At 36.4% G+C, this 26,086-nt stretch overlaps 2 protein-coding genes across 4 annotated transcripts; both read left to right on the forward strand.

Moving 5' to 3' along the window:
- Positions 1-8,958: 8,958 nt before the first annotated feature.
- Positions 8,959-9,561, forward strand: LOC104236940 (uncharacterized). The gene has a single exon (XM_009790991.1). It carries the CDS (start codon positions 8,959-8,961, stop codon positions 9,559-9,561), a length of 603 nt encoding a protein of 200 aa, XP_009789293.1.
- An 8,172-nt stretch (positions 9,562-17,733) lies between these two features.
- LOC104236939 (ATP-citrate synthase beta chain protein 2) lies at positions 17,734-25,333 on the forward strand. Of its 3 annotated transcripts, none has more exons than XM_009790989.2 (17): positions 17,734-18,003; positions 18,875-18,996; positions 19,105-19,207; positions 19,636-19,701; positions 19,828-19,951; positions 20,322-20,469; positions 21,017-21,077; positions 21,173-21,249; positions 21,664-21,819; positions 21,985-22,113; positions 22,203-22,335; positions 22,442-22,569; positions 22,708-22,813; positions 24,148-24,224; positions 24,329-24,399; positions 24,559-24,843; positions 24,956-25,333. In XM_009790989.2, exons 5-17 carry the CDS (start codon positions 19,932-19,934, stop codon positions 25,029-25,031), a joined length of 1,467 nt encoding a protein of 488 aa, XP_009789291.1. In that variant the 5' UTR covers positions 17,734-18,003; positions 18,875-18,996; positions 19,105-19,207; positions 19,636-19,701; positions 19,828-19,931; the 3' UTR covers positions 25,032-25,333. The 3 variants fall into 3 exon arrangements, with proteins under 3 accessions (XP_009789291.1, XP_009789289.1, XP_009789290.1); XM_009790987.2 differs by having other exon boundaries at positions 20,335-20,469; XM_009790988.2 differs by lacking the exon at positions 17,734-18,003 and adding an exon at positions 18,318-18,408 and having other exon boundaries at positions 20,335-20,469.
- Positions 25,334-26,086: the final 753 nt, after the last annotated feature.

A 26,086-nucleotide genomic window follows, 5' to 3' on the forward strand; every position in this document is an offset into this window, starting at 1 on the left:
ACAAATAGCTAAAAGAAGGGTACAAATAGGAGAAACATATCAACTTGAAGCTTATCAGTCATTTCAAGGCATGTCATAGCCTAAGCATTACCCCTATTATGGAAATAATACTCCGGTGCATGCATATGGGCTCAACCCCACACATATGCGCCACTCATACCACGTAGCTATCATAAATAATTCAGGCAACTAATGCCTCAACCAAGTTTAGATAAGATACTTACCTCTAGCAAACCAAATCACTCCGCTAACAAGCCCTTCCCGCGCGTATATCAACCTCAACTCTGGGCCCGCACCTTGGAACCCGACAAAATTTATAAATTTTGTACACTCATTCAATTATGAGTCCAACCATACCAAAATCATTCAATTCCGACCTACAACCTTAATTTTTTTATTTTTTCAAAGTTTCTACAAAATCCTCCATTTCTACACTTTAATTCACTAATTAAATGCTAAAACAAAGATGGAATCATAGAATAATGACAAATCCAGGTTAAAAATACTTATCCCGATCCAAGACGTGAAAATCCCCTCCAAAATCATTGTAATCCAAGCTCTACAACTCAAATATGAAAATAATACTCTAACCCTCGATTTGGATTTTCAATGTTTCGCCTAGATGTTCCTCTTCAGGATCACAAAAAGTCTCTCGCGATCGCGGAGAACAAAAATCACTGCCCTATAAAATGCACTTCGCAAATGCGATGGTCACCAGATATAACTCTTTACGAACGTGTGCCCAATACCGCGATCACGTAGGCTTGAAGCCTCTCACCCCAGCTGACCACTCCTCTTATGCGAACGCATGACCCTTCTTGTGCCTGCGATGACCTGAGACCTCAAATCTTCGCAAATGCGTGCCCCACATCGCGAACGCGATGCATAAAATTCCACCAATCACAAAAGACCCTTCGTGATCGCGACCCTTTCCTCGCGATCGCGTATAAGAAAACTAGATATAGAAAAATCAGCAGTCCAACAAATTCCAAATAAAGCCAAACTTGATCCAAATCACATCAAATAACATCGTATTCATGAAATGCACTTCAAACATAAAGCAGCGCTCTCTTTGCAGAGTTTTAGACGGCAAGAGACTTTAGGGCTTAATGGAGCTTCTGAGCGTAACGAATCGAAGTCGAAGATGGATGCGTCACGACAACATCCAAAGGTGGCCTTTGGATTCTTAAATAGGGGGCAAGGAGGAGCACGTAGGAATGCCAACCACTACATAAGCCACTAGTGGCTGAGAGAAAGCGAGCAACACCTTGTATAGGTTGAGTGATATGATTTAAAAGAAGATGAGAGGTTCTATCAGTTAATCACCATCCCTTTCTCTAATGAATTAGATCTCATCTGCTAACTATAACTCAACTCCGAGGGAATAATGAAAAGCAAAAAAATCCTCTACTCGAAAGCCGTTGCTGATATGATCTTTTCCAAGCCTAATGAACTAATGAACTTCCAACTTCTAAACCTAATGCCGAAACATAGTAAACCAACTTCGATTGACCTCAAATTTTGCACACAAATCATAAATGACACAACAGACCTATTTCAACTCCCAGAACCAAGATCCAAGTCTGATATCGACAAAGTCAACTCTTGGTCAAACTTCTCAACCTTCCAAACTTTAACCTTTCCAACTTTCGCCAATTCAAGCCAAAACGACCTACAGACCTCCTAATCCAAATCCGGACATATGCCTAAGTCTAAAATCACCATATCAAGCTATCGGAACCATCAAAACTCTATTTCAGGGTCATTTACACAAAAGTCAACATCCGATCAACTCTTCTAACTTAAGCTTCCAACCTTAGGACTAAGTGTCTTAATTCACTCTGAAACATCTCCGGAAGCAACCCAACCACTTCGAAAAGTCACGTAACCATAAGTGAACATAGAATAAGCAATAAGTAGGGTAACAGGGCAGCAATACATTAGACGACCGGCTGGGTCGTCACATCATGTCTACTTTGTTATCTTCTACTAATTAACCCTGCTAATGATATGTTGTCATTAGTTTATTTTGCTCAATATGTGTTGCTACTAGTTCATAATCGACCACTATACTTTGGATACAATTTCTTTAATAATATGAGACTAAACCAATACTAATCAAACACTTTTTAAATCCTGATGAATATGTCTCTTAATTGAATAATCTATGTGTGATTAACAAAGAACCTTAATGATTCTGTACATATGTTTTGACCTTAAACTTTCCTGATGATTTTGTTGTGGCTCTCATGTTTACTCTATTGATCTTTACCTTAGTATTACTTGTTGACTTGTATTATGCACTTGAGGTTGTTTATCTGATAAATCAAAACTAAAATAGATATGAACACTTAAAGTTAACTACATGGCTGTCATTTAGTTGAAGCATATCAGTTGTTTGGGTTGCTTTCTCTCTTCCAATGTGCTTATGTGATTCAGTAGCTCTTGAAAGATCATCGTAATAATTCTTTGTTAACCTTCATGACTGTTTGATTATACCTGTGAGCTTCAGTGTATAAGTATGTCTATGAAAATAACTAAACTAAGTTATGACGAATCTCTACAACTGGTTTTGTATGTGTTCTGCTAGCCTAGCCTAAGTTGTCCTTAAGAGCTTGCTATATCTGTGCATCCTCTCTTGGTTATGCCATCTAAAACTAGAACTTCATCATGTTTGGACTAATCCATTGAACCTGTTTAAGTGGAATCACTATCCTACTACTAGAACTGTGCATGCTTAATGTGAAATAATCCATTGTTGTGAACCCATGTAATTAGTATGTTGGTCTGATGTTATGCTCTACTATGTTGTAGTCTGGCACTCTTTAGGAATGTCTCATGTGTATGTCTATCTATCTCCTAAAGGTTCTGCACTTATTCTTGTTTTGAAACAGACCTTTGCTTGTCTTCCATACATATGTTGTGCTCTCATGTCGTATGGTTACATAAGGAAAGCTGAATTTTGCTAAGCCTTTACAAGTTGACTGTGACTGACTAATAGACTTAAGATGAACCTTCGGATGTTATATGCTCTACCTGAGTATAATACTATGCCTCAACTCTTAATAAACTTAGTGTGAATATGAGACTAGGAACCTTTTAAGGAGAAAGTGATCATCTGTTAAGTTGAGACCAACTTGCTTGTTTAAGTACTCCTACAAATCCTCTTTAGGGATTCCATATGAAGCTATTAACCCATACATATAATAGAAGTTAAGATTTAGTCTATGCATGACCTCCTAATTAATATGAACATAGTCTGAAATTGTTAAGGTATTGTAAGTGAGGATTCTTGTAAACTTGAACTTATTAGCAGGTGAGTGTATCTTCTTACTCCCTGATCACATGACTTAATAATTGGACTCCTAAAATAGTCTGATGATGGATTTTCCTTTGTCTGCACCTGTAATTGGTTTCTTTGAGTACTCTTGAGCATATTAAAAGTGTTTGATAGTGTACTACACACTTGTGTTTGGATTGAGACCTCTAAGGTGTTATCTGCTAGCTCATATTCATAGGAATACTCTGTATAGTTTATGGGAGAAATGTACATGCTTGAACCTTTGTGTTATTGTTACTGTTACATTAAAACTTACAGTGAGTGCCTCATTGGCACATAAACATATAGGTAGGAGTAAGTGTGAGTGGTTAAGAGTATTTAGGAGTAAGATTTAGTTTGTACTTGAGATACTCTCCCTGACGCAAGCATTGTTCGGAGTCCTTGAGATCGTTGTGAACTCTGAAGTGCGAGGGATCCAAAGGATGCCTTGGCCATAAATGGAAGTTTACCTTAAGCTCTTAAGCATTGAAATGTATTAATCTCTTTAGGATTAGTATTAAATGAAGGAAAGGCTTCACTGTAAATTTCTTTACTCTATTTTGACATTATATTAATTATATTGCATTCTTAATCGCAAGCAGTTGTTACAGTTTTATTTGTGCCTTATGTTGATCTTATCTGTATTTAAATGTTATGTTGGGCTTTCTCACTAATGTCCGCCTTTCTCTTTTGTACATGTGACTGAACTGGGTATGTTGAGTTCTCAAGAACTCAAACCCAAGTTCCAACCCTTGAGTCTGAAGTCATGGAAGTTGTTGCCGTTGTTTGTTGTTCGCTGGGCCTAACTTTCTTCAGGCCTAAACCATGAGTCCAATTCCCTTTCTTTTATCGCTTTTACATAAGTATGTTGTCGCTTCTATGTGAATAAAACAGTGATAATATTTGAATGAATCCTTTTCTTTTTATCTCTTTGAATTACTTTAGAAACTAAGGCAAGCAAAAAAGGGTCGGTAAAACTAAAAGAGTTACTGTCTCCTATATCAATTATATTTTCAAACCTACTTAGTTATTTCTGCTATATGATTATCATCTTCACTAACCATTTCTTGAATTTCTTTTTAAAGTAAAATAGATTCGAAAGTGAGCAGCACCTTTTAAAAAGCTGGAATTGAAAACAGTTTTGAATGTCAAGCTTTTCTACCAAATGAAATGGGCCAGCAATCAAGAAACAATTCAAAATCTTTCTTCTAACACTCGGACGTGGAATTAAAAAAAATGAGTTTCAAGGTATGTCTAAGCCCATTCCTTTAATAGTTCTCATATTATTAAAGTTGAACAAATAGCCATCTTTATTTCAAAGACAAAGTATTTTAAACTTAGCCACATTTTACAAAGTTAGCAAGTATAAGCATTACAAACACACTTCCAAAATTCTTTCAATTATGTAGACATTTTAAAAAGGCTTTTCAAACCTACACTCTCCTTTCAAAGTGCATACACTATCTTTCAAAAATGATAAGTTTTAAAACATGACAGAGGGTAAACCATACAATTTTAAGCACTAACTACATAGAATATAGACACTTAATTTTTTAAACCTAGTCTACGTCCTATGGAGCAGATTCTAGGGGGTGCTTAACACCTTCCCCTTAGAAGAACAAGAACCCTTACTCAAATCTTGCTAGTTAGCAAACCAATAGGATAATGATTTAACAATTGAATAGATACCCTATTATACTATTAAATATTAGGTGGCGACTCTTTTTCATCATCAACAGAAAAATTACTAGTTGAATCTTGTTTTGACTTGTGCAAAATAGGGTGCAACATAAGTCATGAGTCATGAAGAGTTAGGATTACAAAGTTGGTACGAAAAATAAGTACAACATATGCTTGGAATATACATGATTAAAAGAACTATCCTAAACTGCCAAGAACAAGCGGTAGTTTATACCCGGAATGCAGGTACATCTTTAATGCTAGCCTCCATCATCCAGCTCAGCTCAGCTCCAAGATCTGCACGCAAGGTGCAGAAGTGTATTATGAGTATAACCGACCCTATGTACTAAGTAAGTATGCTGAATAACCTCGGTAAAGTAGTTACGAGGTCTGGGGTCAAGGATACTCACTTTACATAACTTGTACAGCTCAATAACATATATATGTACCAAAAAGCAATATCGAATTCTAAGCATGAAATACAAGTACAACCAATCAGAACACATAGAGAATATGTGTGCAAGTCTCATAACAGTTCAACATATAGGGAGGTACGCATTTAATACCAGCTAACACATCAACAATTACATATAGAGAAGATATGCACAGGTTCTGTAACATTTTAATAGATCAACATATAGAGAAGATATATGCCTAATGTCATTAAATCACCAAAGATTGTATATAGAGAAGATATGTATGAAATATCATATAATCTATCAACCCTTGCATATAGAGAAGATATACATGAAATATCAAATAATCTGTCAACCCTTGTATATAGAGAAGATATGCGTGAAATATCAAATAATCTGTCAACCATTGCATATAGAGAAGATATGCATGAAATTTCAAGTCAAGTTACACACGGTTCAACATATAGAGAAGATATATATTGTGAATCATTTCACCAAGTAAAGAAACATACAGAGAAGATATGCATAAAAGGCATGTATTCTTACAGAGCGAGAATATAGAGAAGATATGTAGTATAAATCAAATATACATTCAAGTAGTTTGCAAATAGAAAAGAGATGCAAAATCCGACCAATGATCAATTTTTCATAATCCACATCAATCAGAAACCCGTCGGTTTCTTACAACCTGTGTGTATACCATCAAGAGAGAAATATGAGAGGGTGACTATAGGGGGTGAATCTTTAACCACACGCTACATGGACAATTCATGTACTATAACCACACGGGCAATTCACGTGTCATAATCATAACAGCCACACGAACAACTCACGTGCCATAATAACTCACACACGGACCATTCACGTACTGTCAATCCAGTCCATTGCACACAAAGAATACACAAGAATTCATATACGTATAACATATATCAAATCACATACTCATGGGCTGAGGAACATAGCATGCTAAGGTGTATACATGTGCGAAATGTACAACTACAGCTCAGATTAAGCGGATACGTCATACAATAGCAATTATCATGATCAACAAAGAATAAACACATACACATGATATGCAACATGATTCATAGAGTTCACGTAGTCATAAAACATATAAAGCACAATAACAAAAATCACAATATCCAAATACATGCGTAGTACAGCCTAAAGATTACTCCGATCATGAATCATACATATTACCTGTATATACACTCGTCACCTCTCATGTATGTCGACTCTCACATATTTTAATTAGGTAAACAAAGTCATAGGTTATTCCCTCAACAAGATTAGACAAGATACTTAGCTCATCCAGGCTAGCCTTCAACAACAAATCACATAAAAATCTCCCTCTAGCCCTCCAATAGTGCAAATCCAAGACAATCATCAATCAAGAAAGTCAAATAATGTCATTGGAACCAACCCCAATTCATAAAGCTTTGATACTTGGAAAGTTCTCAATAAGTCAACAAAAGTCAATTCGGGTCCACATGACCGAAATCCAGAACCAATACCAAACCCAATGACCTATAACCTACAAAATCCAAATATATAATTAGATTCCAAAACTGAGTCCAAATTGATACTCAAATTATCAAAATATACTCTTTTAAAGTTTAGTCAAAACCCCAAATTCCATCTCAAAAATATTTTGGGTGTTAATAATTTATATAAACTCTTGAAATAACACCATGAATGAGTAGAAATCACTTAGCCCAAGGTCGTGTATTAAAATCCCATGTAAAATCGCCCATTTCCAAGTCTAGAGCTCAAAATATGAAATAATAGGTAAAAGTACCGAAATGACAACTTATAAACTCTGCCCAGCAGTACACTTCACGAATGCGACCACTGCTCTACACTTGCAAAGCATAAACCACAACCACTGGCCAAATACCTTTGTAACTGCGGCCTCACCCTTGCGATAGCGATATCCGATAGCCCCCTTCCTTTGAAAACGCAAAGGCTTAATCCTCCCCTGCCAGCTCTAACTCCAAGTGAATGCGTCATCCAATCGCGAACGCGTGACCCCTGGAACCAATACTACGTGAACACAACTATTACCCTGCTAACACGAAGAACAACAGACCCAGCACCAAAAACATACTTCGCAAACGCATAGCCCTGACCGCTTTCGCAAAGTACACTATCACTTGCTAAAAACCAACAACTCCAAACATCACCAAAATGGTTCAGAACCACCCTGTATCACACCCGAGATCCTTGGGACCCCGTCCAATCATACGAACAAGTTCAAATACATTATACAAACTTATCCAAAGGCTCAAAACATCAAAATAACATCAAAAGCAAGAACTAAAGATCAAAATTATTCTCTTAACTTTCAAACCTTCAAATTTTGCCAAACGCGTTCGAATTACACTTAAACATTCCGGATCACAACCAAATTTTACACATAAGTTCGAATCAGCTAAATAAACACAACTGATATCTCAAAATCATAATAGGAGTCCAATAGCATCAAAGTCATTTCCCGGTCAAATCTATAAACTCTCGCCTTCTTTAAATTGCTAACTTTCAACAAATAGAGCCAAAACCTTCTAGGAACATCCAAATTCAAATTCGAACATAGGTCCAAGTCTAAAATTTTCATACAAACCTATTGAAATAATCAAATCAAAATTCGAGGTCGTTTATTCATAAGTCAAATATTGGTCAACTTTTCTGACTTAAAGCCTCCAAATTGAGAATACTTTATCAAATCCATCTCGAACCACTCAAAAATAAGAAATAACCATGCATGCTAGTCATAATGCACCGTATAAAGCTGCTCAAAATCTCAAAGTCCAGAATAAAATGCTAGAACTCAAAATGACCGATCGGGTCATTACACAAAGGATATCACAACTATAGCTAAAATATTTATGTAGACATGAATAAAATTATTTTTACTTATTAGTGACTTGTCTCTCTAGAAACGCTCTTAGTGCATGTTTAGGGTGACTATCTAACGTGCGCTGCTGGCCAAAAAATGGGGGGAAGAGGATGACCTAAGAGAAACCCAAACAAGAGCCACAACATGGACCTAAGAATTGATGGGCAACTACCAGGAAAAAGGCCAAATAAATCGCCTTTAGCAATAATGATTGATGAAGCTGGAGAAAGGAAAACACCGATGCAAATGCAGAGGAGTGAGGAACAGCAAAAGGTGGGTAATCAGAAGTCAATTAAGGCTGTGAAAGATGCTGCAAAGGCGACTGTGGAGTCTGCAGTTAAAGCAGGCACCTCAATTTCTCCTAGCCCTAAATCAATTGCAGTATTAGCGAGTGAAGAAATGAAAACTCCAATTGGAACCTTCAATTTGAAGACACTGGACCAGGAGAGCTCAAGCAATGGCCAATCTATGTAGAAACGCTTGAATCAACCTATGACGACAACCAATTTGAGTGAGAACAAAGGGGAAGCAAGTACCTAGAAACAAAAAAGGGTGCAGTCAGAGCAAATATCGAACACGCAGAAGGCGTGAGAAGGACAGAAAACATGGGTTAACTTGTTTACTGAAAACAAACTAGTTGCGAAGGAATGGGACTGATCTATATCCCACCGGTGATTGTTGATGAGGAGATGATGACCCAACTACAACAAGAGGAACTAGAAAGGGAGACTGCAAAATGGAAGCATGCTCTAATTATGTATGTTGTGGGAAGTTCACCATCTATTGGAGCAATAGAGAGATTCATTGCTGGAAATTGGAGCTACATCACCAAACCTAAGGTATACTACCACAATGAAGGCTACATTCTTGTTCATTTTTCTAGCTTTGAAGAGAGGGATGAAGTGTTATATTCAGGACCTCACACTCTAAACAATAAGCCTGTGATATCAAAAGTATGGGATCCTTATTTTGACTTCAAAAAGGAAGTGCTCAGAATAATACCATTATGGATCAAATTGCCTAATCTTCCACTACAATATTGGAGTTTGGAGTCACTCAGTAGAATTGGGAGTCTCTTAGGGAAGCATGTGTATGCCGATGATTGTACTTCTAGGGTGGACCGGATCACATATGCTTGCATGATAATAGAAATGGATATTACCCAGGAGCTATCAAATATAGTCAAACTTAGGGACCCTCAGGGAAAGATCTTTATACAAGAGATCATATATGATTGGAAGCCTAACTAACATATCTTCAAATTGGTCATAATTGTCAAGCATAAATTAATCAGGCGATCCCAATGCCAAAAATGAATCCAGTTGTACAGAAAGCAATTTGAAAAAAGAAAGAATTAATGACCAGCAACCAAGCCATAGCAGCAATGCCAGAACAAATCACTAAAATCCAAAAGCAGGTGGAGGCAAACAAAGGCCAAGATCAGAGCGATGGGTGGCAGGAAGTGAGAGGTAAATCAGTTGCAAAGAACTCTCAAGTGGGCAAAAAGGATGTGAATATCAATGCCTTAAATGGATACAACATTTGGTTGAATGTATTGATATGCAAATGACTGAACAATTGACAACATCGCATGAAAAAGGGCAAAGTACTCAAGGAGGAAGAGAGGATAGGCTACCAAATATAACTCAATGAAGCTAGTAGTATGGAATGTAAGGGGTATAAATAAAGCCTATAAGCAGGCCGAGTTGAAGAAGTTTATTAGTCAGAATAATGTAGGTGATAGCTATACTAGAACATAGAGTACAAGCCCAACATGCTACTCAAATAGTAAGGAAGATTGCAAGTGGCTGGAAGTAGCGTACTAATTGCACGACAAATAGCAAATGGAGAATATGGATATTGTGGGATGATAACAAGGTCAATGTCAACATAAACAGTATACACCCACAACTCATGCACTGTTCTATGAATGTTCCTAGTCAAAATATTAGCTTTAATATGACTGTAGTATATGGGTTGCACATCATAGCTGATAGATGAGCGATGTGGAATGAATTAAATGAAATTTCCACATACCAACAAGAGCCCTGGCTAGTTATTGGGGACTTCAACTCAATCAGGGGTAGTGAAGATAGAATCATGAGCAATTATGTGCATGAAGCTGAGATAGAAGACTTTAACAGCTTTATGATGAGTAACAATATGGAGAATTAAGAACAATGGGCAGAAGGTACACCTGGACTAACACCTACATTCACAGCAAACTTCACTGGGCCATTGTTAATAGTGAATGGTTAATCAAGTTGGCATACTTAGAAGCAGTAGCCATGGACCGGTTATTCTCTAATCATACACTATTGACTACTGAAATTGAGCGACCTACAGGAAGAAGTACAAGACCCTTCAGATTTTTAAATCACTTAGTTTAACACCAAGATTTCCTAGACCTAGTTTCATGATGCTGGAATACATCAAATAACAATACATGAATGCAAGATATATGGTTAAAGCTCCAGCAGGTCAAGTAAGCAATGAAAGGGCTTAATGCCAAAGAATTTCCCAAGGTTGATGAAAAGGTAAAGCAAGTTAGGCAACAATTGATGGACCTTCAAATAGAAATGAGAGATCCTATGCATCAAAACTCTCTTTTTGAACAAGAAAGGGAGTTGAAACTACAACTAGAGAAGAGGGTACTAGTAGAGGAGAGCATCCTCGAGCAAAAGTCTAGAGTCCAATGGCTCAAACTTGGGGATACCAACAATGCTTACTTCTTTGCAAACATGAAGAACAGAATAATACAGAACTAGATAAGGAGATTAGAAATTACTGAGAGGCACACTATTACAAATTACAAAGACATTGAGGCAGAAGTCACTCAGTTTTACCACAAGTTACTTGGATCATCAGCCACAAAGCTCTCTGTGGTTCAACAAGATGTTATGAAGTAAGGCTAGAAACTAACGAGGGCCCAATAACTACAATTAATAGGCCATGTTAGCAAAGAGAAAATCAGTGATGCGTTAAAAGAAATTGATGACCAAAAAGCTCCTGGATGTGATGGATTCAACTCTCTTTTCTTCAAAAAGAGCTGGTGCATAGTCAGGGTAGGAAATCACATGTGCAATCTAGAACTTCTTTGACACAACAATAATGTTTGAGCCAATCAACTGTACATCAGTGACTTTGACTCCAAAAGTCAAGAGCCCATAGCAGGTCAAGGAATTTAGACCCATCTCGTGTTGCATAATGCTATACAAATTGATATCAAAAGTCATCACAGCAAGATGCCTTGTTATGAATGACTTAATTGATGGTAGCCAGGAAACATTTGTACCAAGAAGGGACATAGCTGTCAATATTATACTCAACCACGAGCTTGTTAAAGGCTACGACAAGAAAGGGATGTCACATAGATGCATGCTAAAAGTCGATCTACAAAAAGCATATGATTCTATTGAGTGGATCTTTATTGAATAAGTACTACAAGGAATGTAGTTTCCAGCAAAGTTCATTAAATGGTTCATGGTCTGCCTGCAAATAGTGTCATACTCAATTATAATCAATAGAAAACCTACGAAACCATTTACAGCTAGGAAAGGATTGAGACAAGGGGACCCTATGTCACCTTTCCTATTTGTACTAGCTATGGAATACTTTAGCAAAATGCTGAAAAAAATGGCCAAAAATCCAGGATTCAAATATCACCCTAAGTGTTCCAAAACGAAGATTATCCAACTGGGATTTGCCGACGACCTACTACTATTTTGTAAAGGGGATATGCAATCTGCCCAGATATTATTCCAATGCTTTCAACACTTTTCAAAAGCTTCAGGACTCATTACAAATCCTAGCAAAACTCCTATCTACTTTTGTTGGTTTAAACCTGTTCTACAGCAATAGGATTTTCACATGGAGAATTGCCAGTTAGGTATTTTGGTGTGCCCCTGATTTCTAAAAGGCTGTCCAGCACTCAATGCCAACCACTGCTAGAAAATATTACTAAGAAGAATAACCCACTGGACTTCTAAATTTCTATCTTATGCAGGGAGAGTCTAATAATTAAAAGTGGCCTTTTCTTAGTCCAAACATTCTGGTCGCAGGTGTTCATGCTCCCAAGAAGATCATAAAATTGATCACCTCGACTTGCAGGAAATTCTTATGGACTGGAGATAAGAAAGGATCAAACAAGGTACTGCTAGCATGGGATATTCTGTGCCAACCTCAATCTGCATGTGGCATGAACTTTACTGAAACGGAGGTATAAAATAAAGCAGCTATACTTAAACAGTTTTGGAATCTATGCAAAAAGAAGGACAAACTGTGGTCTTATGGTTTCATGCATACTATTGGAAGGAAGGACCAATCTGGGCGGCAAAATATAATCAAGCATCATGGTGTGTCCAAAAGATCATGAAAGCAAGCAAGTACTTGGAGCAAACTGGCACCACCTTGACTAAATTCCTGAGAATAGGAAAGTTTTCCATCAGAATATATACGAAGCTTAGAGGGTTTATGACAAGGTACCCTGGAAGAGAATGATATGCAATAATATGGCTGCCGCCAAATGGATTTCCATCCTCCGGCTACCTACACATGAGAGACTATCTACACGGGACAGGTTAACTTGTTGGGGCATATTGGTGAACCAAATATGTCCACTATGCAACTAAAAAGATGAGACCATTTCACATATATTCTTTGAATTTGAAGTAACATCTGAAATATGGGGTAAAATATCGGAATGGCAAGGAATCCAAATATAAGTACTGAGTTGAAAAGATGAAGTAGCATGGGCTGTAATGCACTATAATGGCAAGAATCCTAAGTCGGAAATCTACAGAATGACGCTGGCCGGAATTTTATATCATGTTTAGATGGAGCTGAATCAAATGGTGTTCAGGCAAACACAAAGAAGTACAAGATAAATCACAAATATAGTAGTTCAGGAAGAGCAAGCAAGGAGGCAACTATGGCAAAGACGCTGCAGCACCTTAATTTTTATCCTTGGGTATGTAGGTGGGCATTGTAAGGGGGAATGGATAATGTACAGGAAAATGGAACCGGTGTTCATTTTCCTCTATTGAGCAGTTTTTTCTTTTTTGTGGAGCTGTACATATTTTAATTGGTAATAAAGTCTTTATTTACCAAAAAAATTATATTTAATAGAAATTAAAGCTTACAAAAGTTTTGATGTAAACGAAGACAAAAATGGAATATTCTCCGTTAAATGTTTTGCAACAAAAAAAAGAGTATTCAAGGAGATAAAAAGTTGCTCTAGAAAGTGATATATGTCCCCTAAAGGTTCTATTTATAGGGTCCAAAAAATATGTGCCAGATTTGAACAAAAATGCCCCTCAGAAAGCTTCTCGGTCGCGGAATGGACCACAGAATAGATTTGTGCTCTGCATATTTGATATTGTTGCAGACTTAACTTGTAGATCTGGATGTGACACCTCGACGTGATTTCGTGGCGTCGCATAATGGATTACAGATATGTTCCACGGTCTACAAATCTTCAGTTGGTCGCAAATTTGAACTTCAGCTTCTCATAACTATAATTTTCTGTTGCACTCTACAATATCTCTGCAGCTCGCATTCGTGTTCTACGGTCTCTAGACTTGACTTCCAAAACTGGTAATCCATGACTTCTTTTGCGGACGATTTGCGGCTAGCATATCTATTCTGCAGTAGCAGAAATGACTGCAGATTGTGTTCTTCAGTGGACTTGATGCTTTTTGAGTATTTTTTTGCTCTTTAACTTCGACTTTCTATAAATCAATAAAATAACATAACAAACGATAGAAAATATGCTTAAAGGAAAGCGAAAAGCTTGTGCAAATAGCATAAAATATTCTGTATTTTTACGGCATATCACTGTGCGACATACAGCTGTAGCACCATAACTTTGAAAACATGTCATTTTTTTGGTGTTATGGTTGTGATGGCTCACAGGCTTTGGTCCAGCTTTGGAACGTTTTATTTTTTGTTTTGAGTATTTTTAAGACATCGTATCACTTATATCAAGTTTCATATCGCATCGTACGTCCATTAACATGATTTACTCACTTTCTTAACCTCGAACAAATCTCAAATTAGCTATAAAATATTATGGGGCATTACATAAATTATCACTAATTTGAATATTAGATACGTTTTTGTTTCCTAATTTACTTTGCGAGTAAAATTTAGTTAACCACTAACCATTAAGCGTTGAAAAAGAATACTCCTTTCACATGTTGAATGGGAACAATAGTCCCCTTTTGACCTAAAACTAATGGCTAAGAAAAAGAACTGCTTCTAGAACATGGGAAAAACCAAATAATCCTCTTTTGGAATCTAAATACGCCATGATTAGTGGTACGATTTTCTTTCATTCTCGGTTAACAATGGTCTAAAGTCTATCGAACACTTAATCGTCGACTGTGCTTTATATGGATCTAGCTTCTTTCTCTGTATTTATTTTTGCAAAACCTCAAAATGTGTGCACATCTCTGATCATTAGGATTATGTAGTAGTTTTCCAAATTGATATAATTTATTTAATCTATGTGTTTAGTTCCTGACGCGAAAATTTTCCCCTTTTTACCTGCAAACTTAATTTAACTCATCTCTATATAAGGGGACGTATTTGAACCATATAAATGTTCTCGTTATATAAAAATGTTCATCCTACTTCAACTTTGGTATGCACTTGTTTGACTTGTTTTGCATATAGAATTAAGATTGTAGTAACTTTTATGAATATTTCATTGACAAATTGATTGCCCAATGTAAGGGCAGACATAAGTATAGTAAATCATTTTTATGTGTGGTTGGCACGCACATGAACGTGGAATGCTTTGACGAAGTTAACTTGTCGTTCATACACATTTTTTTCTTGAGCAATTATAAACTCATGATTTATGCATTGTTTGTTGAAGAACCTTTAAGATAGATGAGAAGAATGTTTTTTTTTTGTATCAAAATTATCTAACTCATCGAAAAATATAGTTTAAGGGGGTTATCGTTCTCATTCAATAAGTGGAGGGGGTATTGTTTCCCAACCCTTAAAGGTTAAGGGAGTTAACTGAATTTTACTTTTACTTTGTTGAATAGCCATTTTATTAGGATACAATCCACTTTTTTTTTTTTTTTTTTTTAAATTTTAAAAGACGTATTTTCCGATATCAAGATGACTGTTGCAGAAGTTAATTTACATTTCGAAGAATTATCACATGGCACTATCTATTTAATAACAGATTAATGTCTAACCAAATTGCCAGTTCATTCATTTTCGTTTTCTGGCATTTTGAACTACTGTTATTTCAATTTACTCTTGTTATTTTGGATTTTGAATAAGTTGGGCAAAGTATAATATAATTTTTTTTTAACAATTGGGGCCTAAAAGAATCAATTTAATATCTTTTTGCCTCCATTGAAATTTAAACATAAGATCTTATGTTTCTTAATCTATTTTATTAATCATTAGGCCATACCTAAGATGCCTTCTACAAATATAAATAAGAATTCACTTATTATCTTTACCTATTAAATATTTTAAAAGTGATGGGATGATAAGAATAAGAGTGAAAATTTAGTGGTCAAAAAAGAACACTCAAAGAAAGAAAAAATAAAAAATAAAAAAAAGGTGGCCCGTTATTTTTGTCAAGATCAGTCAAGCCAACCTTCCAATCTACCTAATCCCCGGCAGCCACCCCCTCACAACTCTAGCACCCCCTTCCTTAGTTTAGCCGTTCCATTTTCTCTCTAAAAGAAAAAGAAGAAGAAGAAGAAGAAAGTCTTAACTTTATTTATGAAGTATAAAGAAACTTAGAAAAGGAGACGAATTTCAAAATTTAAGGCAGTAGATATACGAGGAATTTTCAAAAATCACTATTGTTTAGTGACCATTAACTTTCTATAGCTATCATATGTATAATTACTTTTTATAGCTATTATTCAGTTGTTACGGTAGTGTATTCGTTGTAGCAGCAAAAAGTACCTAAAAATCAGGGTAGTCCAGCTATACGAGCATGTATTCACATATATTCGCACCATGTATTCATGAATACAACAGCAAAGCGCCTAAAATTAGGGTAGTCCAGTTGTACGCGTATGTATTCACATGTATTCGCGTTGCCGGATTCATGAATACAATAGTAAAAAACGCCTAAAATCAGGGCAGTCCAGCTATACGCGCATGTATTCACATGTATTCACGCCATGTATTCATGAATACAGTAACAACAATCACCTTAAAAATAGGTATGTCCAGTTGTCTAAGAGAGAGGAAAAACATAAATAGCATATTTCATGCCTCAATAGTAGTATATACCATAAATACTTATTTTGCTATAAAATATAAAAAGGTAGCTATAGAAAATAATATTTTAGAATGATTTTGGTTTATAATAAATAGGGTGTATACCTTTGATATAGGAGGTAAAATTTCCTAGATATAACAGTATTGAATCCACTACTTTCAGTGTTCAATAAGTTTGAATTTAATATAATTCTTTTAAATTTGTTAGATTATGTATAAGTCGAGTAAATATAGATGTACAATATTTTATAGGCGGTATATAATCAGATACTGTAATTCAAATCTGGTGATTATAACCTCTCGAAGCACAATGCAGAAGGAAGAAGGAGAAATATGAATCATTGTAAGGAAAATCTGAGGGAGAGGTCATGTATTTATAGCCAAAACGTTAGGTAATACCGAAGAGTTGCAACTCTTCGTGCAAGGCTGCAACTCAAAATGAATGTTTTATAAAACGATCATTTACGCAAACCGCCAAATTCAAATTATCACGGAAAACTAAAACGGAGAAAAAAATAAATTATCGTTACAGAATCGGTCTAATTTGGATTAAACAATATTGTATTAATATAAGCAATTAAATCTGGTCCAAAAAATTAATCAAACAAATCATTTGATCAAAGCCGAGCGATGACAACGACGACGAGTGGCTTGCCTTCTTCTCAACTCTTTAAAAGCTAGAAGAGTGAATTGTATATATATATATATCTCAAAAGTCTTTTCCTCCTTCAATATGGAACAATGTCCCTTTGTCAAAAAAAAAAAATTAAAAATATTATTTTTCCCTCAATTTCCCATTCACTATATTTTCTAACAAGCTTAAAACCCAACAACATTTGCAAATCATGTAGTAAAGCCATTAGTTCCCTCTCCAAAGGAGTTGTTGCAGTAGTCGAACCCGCATATCCCATGATTCAATGTCTATACAATTTTCTAAAAAATCTATCAGCACTTATTATATATTTTAAGAAGAGTCTTGAATTTTGGACAATCAACACCATTGAAGCTAAGTTCATAATACATTTTCTTGTCCCTTGGGAGGCATCCGATAAAAAATTAGGTACTCCTAACACATTTTCTTTACACTGGAAGACTTAGGTAAACTTTCAACAACGGCACCTAGAGTGTTTTTTTTCTTCAAAAATAAAGAAAATTGAATCATTCGTGAACTAACTACCTGATGCCACGTGATAATTTCTCCTCTTTCGCTGTCTTTCTTGGTTATTAGCTAGTAGTATTACAATGTCTATGTTGCAGCCCCCCAATTCCCTCCTTATGCCTTAAATACACGTACTATATATATATAGTTAAGATTCATCTAACTCTCTCCCCCCAACATTCTCCCACCAGCTACCATAATTCATTCACCTCTTGTCTGAGTTTACGAGGGGACTTCCCTTTTCTTGATTTATATACACAACAAATACTAGGTGCATTTTGATCCAATGATGCTTTGTTTTTCTTTCCTTATATTTAATTTTTGGTGTTTCGGATCTGTGTGTTTTGCTAATTGCTACTGTTAAGTTTTTGATTCGGGTTTGTGTCATATATATGTGTTTTGTTTTTAGTGTGAAACACGCTTCAATTGTTGAATCTTGCTGTTTCTTTTCGCTTCTTTTTCGATGTTCCCGAGGTTGTCTGTGTATATATATAATTTGTTGTGTACTGACGCTTTTAAATAATTGGATCTGCTTTTAACGGCCATTTGTTATCACTCTTTTCTTGAGAGGAGGACAGGTGTACTCTTTTGATTTCGTTTATGTTTTAAAGATCTGACCTCTTTATACTGGGATTGTGATTTGGATTCATATATCCTCCCACAACTTATTTTGGAGGTATAGTTGATTCAGTATTCTTTATTGAACCAGTTTCATTTTCTGAAATTCTGCACCTATTGGTGTAGTTCTCTGTTTGATTGAATTCCGGAAGATTTAGCTTCATGTTGATTTGTTCTCTTTTGGAAGGCAAGATTTACAGAAACTTGTTCAGACTAAAGAGTCAGCTTCGTTATTTGTATTTTTGCTCCTTGTGATCTTTTTCTGTTTAGGAATGTTGATTTCGGGTGGATAAGGGATGGGGGCTGTTTGAGTAATATATTTCATATACCATTTTACCTGTCACTACTTGGATACACTGTCACTCGAATGACTGTATGATGAAATACTTCACTGTCAGCTCAATAGTTATCTATTAATGTATTGTTTTGGCTTTCTGTCTCAAAATTAAAGGGTTGTGTGTCATATGCAAGAAATTATCTGTTCATGGATGGTTGATGTTTTTGCTGATGTTGTAACTTAGCAGAGATCTCAATTGACTCGGCAAAATGGCTACTGGACAACTTTTCTCCAAGACTACACAAGCTTTGTTCTACAACTACAAGCAGCTTCCTATCCAGCGAATGCTTGACTTTGATTTCCTTTGTGGTTCGTACTATCTATTTCTCAATTGATTTGCCGGAAAATGTGCACCCAATATTGTTGTGATTTTTCAACGTGTTGATTAATGTTAAATTCTTACTTTTAAATTTTCAGGGAGGGAAACACCATCTGTTGCTGGAATTATTAATCCTGGTTCTGAGGGATTCCAGAAACTCTTCTTTGGTCAGGAGGAAATTGCAATCCCAGTACATTCAACGTGCGTCCTTCTCTTGGTTTTCTCAGTCATTGGTTATATTCCCATTCTATTTTGCACTTTTTCATTTGGATCTCTAAAAGTTCTCCTTTGGCAGTCTGTCACAATGTGGTCTATGTTCTTGTTTCTCTCTTCCAGTATGCTATTTAGCTTTGGTGTGGCTTAAATACATTTAGCTCGCTGCTTCCAATTTTAGTAACTGATTTTCCCTGATATCTGATGATATCATGGGCTAACTATTTAACTTTTCAGTTCATAATTGAGTCACTTAAAATGATGCGCAAAAGACACCAACTATATCATATTTCTGGCAGATATACTTTTGAACTATGTTGTCTTTACATACCTTTGTACTACTGGTTTCTATTTGGTGAGTGTGGTGTCTTATCGCATTCATTCATTTGTATTCTAAAATTTTACTCATTCTTCAGCATTGAAGCTGCCTGTGCTGCACATCCCACGGCTGATGTTTTCATAAACTTTGCGTCTTTCAGAAGGTTGGTACTAACCAATGTTCTTGTTTTGTTGTCTGTATTAAATTGTGTTTTTCTCGAAGAAAAGACTGATGCTGCAAAAGATGTGCTCTTGTTTCTCTGATCTTTACTGTCCGAATTGATTTGCAGTGCTGCTGCTTCCTCCATGTCTGCTCTTAAACAGCCGACCATCAAAGTTGCGGCTATTATAGCTGAAGGTGTTCCTGAGTCAGACGCTAAGCAGCTGATTGCTTATGCAAAGGCAAACAATAAGGTAATACTATGTCATATCAATCAGTTTACTGCATTTGGGTACATTATTATTTTGTCAGTGGTGGGAGTTATATTTTGAGTGATGATGTATAATGAAGTATAGGATAATAAAGTTGAGTATTTATCCCTTACTTGTTTCACATTCCATTGTTGCATGTCCTGGAGTCAATGAACTCCCCCTGTCAGCAATTTTCATCATTTCTGAAGAACTTTTTTGTCTAAAAAGGTAGAATGAGCTTCAACGGATCATCACTTGGAGCATTTAGACATTACCTATCTCACTTTTCAACATTGTTTCTTCGGGGGGTCAATAACTACTCTCACTCTAATTTTCCCTCTTTCATTGGTTTTAAAATTATATGGCGTGTAAGTTACCTTTCTCAGGTGGTTATTGGTCCAGCTACTGTTGGAGGGATCCAAGCTGGTGCTTTCAAGATTGGTGATACTGCTGGAACAATTGATAACATTATTCAGTGCAAACTTTACAGACCTGGATCTGTAGGCTTTGTCTCAAAATCTGTGAGTGATTTTTAGAGCCTCTTTAATATCAACAACAACAACCCAATATAATCCCACTAGTGGGGTCTGGGGAGGGTAGTGTGTACGCACGACCTTACCCCTACCCTGGGGTAGAGATGCTGTTTCCAGTAGACCCTCGGCATCCTTTCCTCCAAGAACTCCCCACCTTGCTCTTGGGGTGACTCGAACTCACAACCTCTTGGTTGGAAGTGGAGGGTGCTTACCATTAGAGCAACCCATCTTGTCAGCCTCTTTAATATCATATCAGAAATTTCTAGTTGGTTACACCTGCAGCATTTTGTCCCCACTTTCTAATTTGCTATCTCCTAGAGTGCGATTAAGATAAAATAATATTTGTGAGATACTTCCGTCTATTCTCAACTACTTTAACATATCTTTACTTAATTTTAATGTTGGAAACTGTTCAAGCATTACTTTAACCCAACTTTCTTGTTTGAAGCCATAACCTCACTCTAATATACGAAGCAGAATAGTTTGGAGTAGCATTTCCACTTTCAAGAATAATAACTTTTCTCTTGATGTACAGGGTGGTATGTCTAATGAATTATACAATACAATTGCTCGTGTGACTGATGGAATTTATGAAGGTTGGGCATTCTGAATTCTGAATCCATCATTTGGAGCATGTTTTTTTTTGTTTTTACCGAGAAGTAGAATAATGAGTGAATTTTGGTCTATGCAGGAATTGCAATTGGGGGAGATGTTTTCCCTGGCTCTACCCTTTCTGATCATGTTTTGCGCTTCAACAATATTCCACAGGTAATTGATTTGTACAGGCTATATTCTCCTTGTAATATCACCAGGTTCACCCTCAGGCCTTCAGTGACGTTGCTTTAACTTTAAGATAACCTGATTGTCTGTAGTTGTCTAAATTCTCATTATATGTGCCAATAAAGAAGCTACTTTTCATAAGCTAACATTCCAACTAAGTAGCAAAAGTATATCTGTTTCCACACACACACACACAGCGACTTTGTTGCCTTTCTTCCTATTTTAACCATTAGTATCTATGATTTAAGGTTGATTTTTTTCTGCTATATTGATACAACTAGAAGCTCAATGATGCATAAACAACTACAGCATTGATGCCTTGTTGTATTTCCTGATTCCATACAAACCACTTTGCCATTTATTGGTTGTTCACTTTCTTAATGGTGTTTTTGCTATACTTAGGTTAAAATGGTGGTTGTTCTCGGGGAACTTGGTGGACAAGATGAGTATTCCTTAGTTGAAGCCTTGAAGCAGGGAAAAATTAACAAGCCTGTTGTTGCATGGGTCAGTGGAACTTGTGCTACACTCTTCAAGTCAGAAGTACAATTTGGTCATGCGGTGAGCTCTATTTCCTATGATTGCCACATTTCCTAAAAATAGGTTCCTAGTTGTTTCTCGCGAAGATCGAGAGATATTTTAATAATAAAGATTTTATACAGAAAAGGCTGGACAGGATAGTTTTACACATGAAGTCTAATTTTGCATGGATCTTTTTTCAAATAGGGAGCAAAGAGTGGTGGTGAAATGGAGTCCGCACAAGCAAAGAATCAAGCACTCAGAGATGCCGGAGCTGTGGTTCCAACCTCATATGAAGCTTTTGAAGGAGCAATCAAAGATACATTTGAAAAGCTAGTGAGTTAATTGACGTTCAGCAGAGATCACTTGTATTTGTCTTCTACTCTGTTGTTAGTTCTAATAGCACCGCGTATTTGTTTTGGTAGGTTGAAGCAGGAAAAACAACTCCTGTAAAGGAAGTTTCTCCTCCTCAAATACCTGAAGATCTTAGCACGGCAATTAAGAGTGGGAAAGTTCGGGCCCCAACTCATATTATTTCCACAATATCTGACGATAGAGGTACGGTTGGATTCAACTGTTTTCTCTCAAATAATTAATTTGTTTTTCTGGTGGATAAATGTGAGAAGGAAATGGTGCTAATTCTGTCTACAACTTCTATTCACAGGTGAAGAGCCATGCTATGCTGGTGTGCCCATGTCATCCATTGTGGAGCAGGGACTTGGTGTTGGTGATGTGATTTCCCTCTTGTGGTTCAAACGTAGCCTACCACGTTATTGTACACGTTTTATTGAGGCAAGTTTCTTATGCTTGCAACTCTATACTCTTTCAATAGGTTATAAAACTCTTATGTATTGACCATCAGTTTCTGCCAACAGATGTCGTTCTGTTTCTAAACCTTAACATGCTTTGTCGTGGTTGATTTCTTGGCAGATTTGCGTGATGTTGTGTGCTGACCATGGTCCCTGTGTCTCTGGTGCCCACAACTCCATAGTAACTGCCAGGGCTGGGAAAGATCTGGTTTCATGCCTTGTTTCCGGTATGTTACATTTTAAGGTTGCTCATTTCTAGTTATGAGTTTATTTTTCTAAAAAAAAAGTTTATTTTTCCAATGGAAAAGGGTCAAAACTACCCCCCCCCCCTGAAGTATTGATATTGGTACAAAAATATCCTCCATCCACCTATTTGAATAAAAATGCCCCTACCGTTATCTTTTGGGCTCACCATTACCCTTGTTACTAACAAAAAATTTCGAAGATAAAAGAAAATTTAATTAATATCCACATGTCACCGTCCCATTGGCCTAATGTAAACCCTAAGCCAAATTATAATTAAATTCACCCATAACCCGCTCGGATATTGACCGGCACCAATTATAAAACATAACTCTCTCTCTCTCACACTCATATACACACTCCTCTGCCTCTTAGTCATTTTCGTTTTAATGAGCGTTTTTGTACGAATTGTATGTCTATGATTGTTCATGAGGCAAACCCAAAATTGAGTTCTTTATTAGAATTATTTTTATTGAAGATGGACGGAAGTGTCATATTCTTCTTTATGCCAAAAAGTTTAGATTCTTTTTTGTTTGTGTAATGGGTATCCTTTATCGTGTAAGATTTTTTATTCGAAATTTCTGGGGTTTTTCTTCATTATTTTTTGTCATTCCTCTATGAAAACCTCAGGATTATTTCCAATCTTTTACTATATATGTAATGTGCATTTCTATTTTAAATTTATTCTTTGTTCTATTGATATGTAAGCATTTCTCCTGTGCGTAACGGGTATTGTGCAATTTGTCACATTTCAAATATACTGGGTTCATATGATGTACTAATAATAGTTGACAATTTTTTAGATAATTTCTTTACTAGTATTTGTTTTCTTCTTTTGAATACTTTTTTGTTATCATGGATTCTATTTTTTGGATTAGATTACTATGCTAAGTCTAGTAAAAAAAAGGATTTTCTATTCATAATTTGCAAGTGAGATGAGACTGTTGTTTTAGTTGCTATTTTTGGCGGATTCCGCCCGAGCAACTATGAGGAGAAGAAGAAGAAGAGAGATAGAGGGCGAGAGAGAGAGAGAGAGAGTTGTGTTTTAAAATCGGAGGGGGTCAATATTCGCACGGGTTACGGGTGGGTTTAATTGAGGCAATGGGACGGTGACACGTGGATATTAAATAATTTTCTTTTTTTCCAGAATTTTCTGTTAGTAATAAGGGTAATGTTGAGCCAAAAAAATAACGGTAGGGGCATTTTTATTCAAATAGGTGGACGGAGGGCATTTTCGTACCAATTCTGATACTTCAGGGACAGATTTGGCTCTTTTCTGTTTTTCAAATCAAAACTGGAATCATGTGGCTTTTAACAGGATTGCTGACTATTGGTCCGCGATTTGGTGGTGCTATTGATGATGCTGCTCGGTACTTCAAGGATGCTTATGACAAGGTGAGCCTTATAATTTATGAGCATTAAATGAGCCACTCATCAGGCTAGAAGTCCTGCTGGTCTCTTTTGTGTCCAGAAGAGTAATACTAGCATTATATTTTCAGGGTCTTACACCATATGAGTTCGTGGAAAGTATGAAGAAGAAGGGCATTCGTGTGCCAGGAATTGGCCACAGGTAGCATATCCTGTAGCTTCATGAATCATCAAAGAATTGTTCCTCGAGTTGTAGAAGCAAACGATGCACTGAAAATCTTTTGAACTAGGGTTATCATGCTTCTAGGCTCTTGTGACTCTAAATCTATTTGACGCACCACATCTTTCTTCTTTGTGATAGGATTAAGAGAGGTGACAACAGAGATAAGAGAGTGGAACTACTGCAGCTTTATGCTAGGGAAAATTTCCCTTCTGTTAAGTACATGGAATATGCTGTTCAGGTTGAAACTTACACACTCTCAAAGGCAAACAACCTAGTCCTCAATGTCGATGGTGCCATTGGATCCCTCTTTTTGGATCTCCTTGCCGGCAGTGGAATGTTCACCAAGCCAGAAATTGATGAAATTGTGGAGATTGGTTACCTCAATGGACTTTTCGTGCTGGCTCGTTCAATTGGGCTTATAGGGTGAGTTGCATGATGCTTAAACACCATTTTAAATTCACTGTCAGTAATTCTTTTTTATGATAGCTCAATTCTAATTCCTAAATGATTGATTATGTACCTTTTCAAATCTCAGGCACACATTTGACCAGAAGAGATTGAAGCAGCCTCTGTACCGTCACCCATGGGAAGATGTCCTCTACACCAAGTGAAGAGTCTCTCGATAACAACAGACAGAAAGTTGCCTGCGCCCTATCTATATTTTTCATTCAAACTATTTGGTTAGCCATTTGTTGTGTGAGTGATTCAACTAGTACTCCTAAGAGCTCTGGTGAGCATTTCATTTTTTAAGTTCTTAGGGAGATGCCAAAAGACAACTCTCAGTTATCATTCGTGATCAATTCTTAGTTCCACATAAGTGTTTTCTTTTTTCCTCTATCATGTCATAAATGAAATAACACAATCCATTTTTGTAACTGATTTCAAAAGTCTTTACGAGATTTCTTCATTGTAACTGTTTGCATAAAACTGTATTTACCTGAAGGGCTGAATTCACAGTGTGGCAAGTGGCAACCATAGACTGACTGATTAAAGATTTGCAGAGATTTTGGCAGTCGGTATTAGCACGGATCGATAACCTGGAAAATGGACAGTGACGAGCTTAATTTACACAGGAAGGAGTATACTTAGTTTGTGATAATTAACGGATAAAACTTAAGTTAAATGGCGGAAAGAAGCAAGCATAGTCTGTCTAGAGAAGATTTTCCACAGTTTTTAGAAGCTAAAGAGGAGATGAAACTCAATTCAAGTCGGTGCTTAAAGTGCCAAGGTAAAGAATTGCACACTTTAACTATCTAAAACATCTTGGAGCATACGTCGGACTCATTATCTTTGGCTCGGACCAAGTATATGTGTTTACCCTATACAATTAAACTTATAATGTGGTTTTAAAGATAGGTGATCTCACCTAATACCAATTGATAAATGTAAAGATAAGTGATGGAAATTGATAACAATATTAAGCTAACCATCGTTTGGACAGAGCCCTCGAGCTTGAATACCCTCGAGTTAGTTATGCAAGAACGATTAAAATTCAACAAGCTGATAAACAAGAGAATGTAAATTAAAGAGAGAATGTTGTATTGCTTTTATCTGTGTCCATGTAAGGTGATTACAAAGTGATCAGAATCCTCTTTATATAGTAGAAGAATCATATCTATGGTACAATTCTAATTACGGAAGTAAATCCCATGATTGGCGTAAATAA

The sequence above is a fragment of the Nicotiana sylvestris genome, chromosome 9, assembly GCF_000393655.2.
Source record: "Nicotiana sylvestris chromosome 9, ASM39365v2, whole genome shotgun sequence".
Lineage (NCBI taxonomy): Eukaryota > Viridiplantae > Streptophyta > Magnoliopsida > Solanales > Solanaceae > Nicotiana > Nicotiana sylvestris.

Coding starts and splice junctions, on each gene's coding strand:
- LOC104236940 (XM_009790991.1), top strand. CDS start 8,959: ATGGGACTGATCTATATCCCACCGGTGATTGTTGATGAGGAGATGATG.
- LOC104236939 (XM_009790987.2), top strand. CDS start 18,897: ATGGCTACTGGACAACTTTTCTCCAAGACTACACAAGCTTTGTTCTAC. Junction 19,702..19,827: donor AACTTTGCGTCTTTCAGAAG/GTTGGTACTAAC, acceptor ATTGATTTGCAG/TGCTGCTGCTTCCTCCATGT. Junction 21,078..21,172: donor GACTGATGGAATTTATGAAG/GTTGGGCATTCT, acceptor TGGTCTATGCAG/GAATTGCAATTGGGGGAGAT.